General features: G+C 64.9%; 1 protein-coding gene across 1 annotated transcript in view; it reads right to left on the minus strand.

Moving 5' to 3' along the window:
* Positions 1 to 462, minus strand: part of LOC104544447 (chloride channel protein ClC-Kb-like) — a gene marked incomplete at its 5' end in the record, with an annotated part of 1998 nt that extends 1536 nt beyond the window's left edge. The window contains 3 exon segments of the mRNA XM_010189321.1: positions 94 to 163; positions 263 to 331; positions 334 to 462. Of these exon segments, the coding sequence (XP_010187623.1) occupies positions 94 to 163; positions 263 to 331; positions 334 to 462 (268 nt within the window).
* Positions 463 to 510: the final 48 nt, after the last annotated feature.

Below are 510 nucleotides of genomic sequence, written 5' to 3' on the forward strand. Positions count from 1 at the left end.
CCCCCCAGACGGGATGCAGCCCCCCCAGGGGCTCAATGCCCCCCCCCAGGGCTGGTTGCCCCCTCAGTCCAGGCCAGCAGCCCCCCAACTCACCGTAGACGAAGATGGGCATGAAGTAGCCAGCGGGCAAGGGCAGGGTGGTGGCCAGGATCAGCATCCAGAACTGGGGTGTGGGGGAGGCAGAGCCCAGCCAACATGAGGGGGTCACCCCATGGAGACACAATTCTGGGGAGGGGGGACACATATGGGGGGCCGTGGCTACCTTCATGAGCAGGAAGAAGGCCAAGGTGCCAAAGATGGTGGCCGAGGGGTGGCACCACTCCTGCCAGAGCTCCCAAAAAGCTCCGCGCTGAAGGGGTCAGCCAGCGAGGAGGCATTGGGGGCCAGCACCCCCCAGGTGCGGTTGTCGAAGAGGGAGGTGAGGTATTCCTTCATGGTGAGCTGGACGGACAGACGGACACGCTGAGCACGTGCTGGGCTGTGTTGGGATGTCCTGGAGACCCCCATGTC

This window comes from Mesitornis unicolor, unplaced genomic scaffold (genome assembly GCF_000695765.1).
Source record: "Mesitornis unicolor isolate BGI_N332 unplaced genomic scaffold, ASM69576v1 scaffold33587, whole genome shotgun sequence".
NCBI classification, from domain to species: domain Eukaryota; kingdom Metazoa; phylum Chordata; class Aves; order Mesitornithiformes; family Mesitornithidae; genus Mesitornis; species Mesitornis unicolor.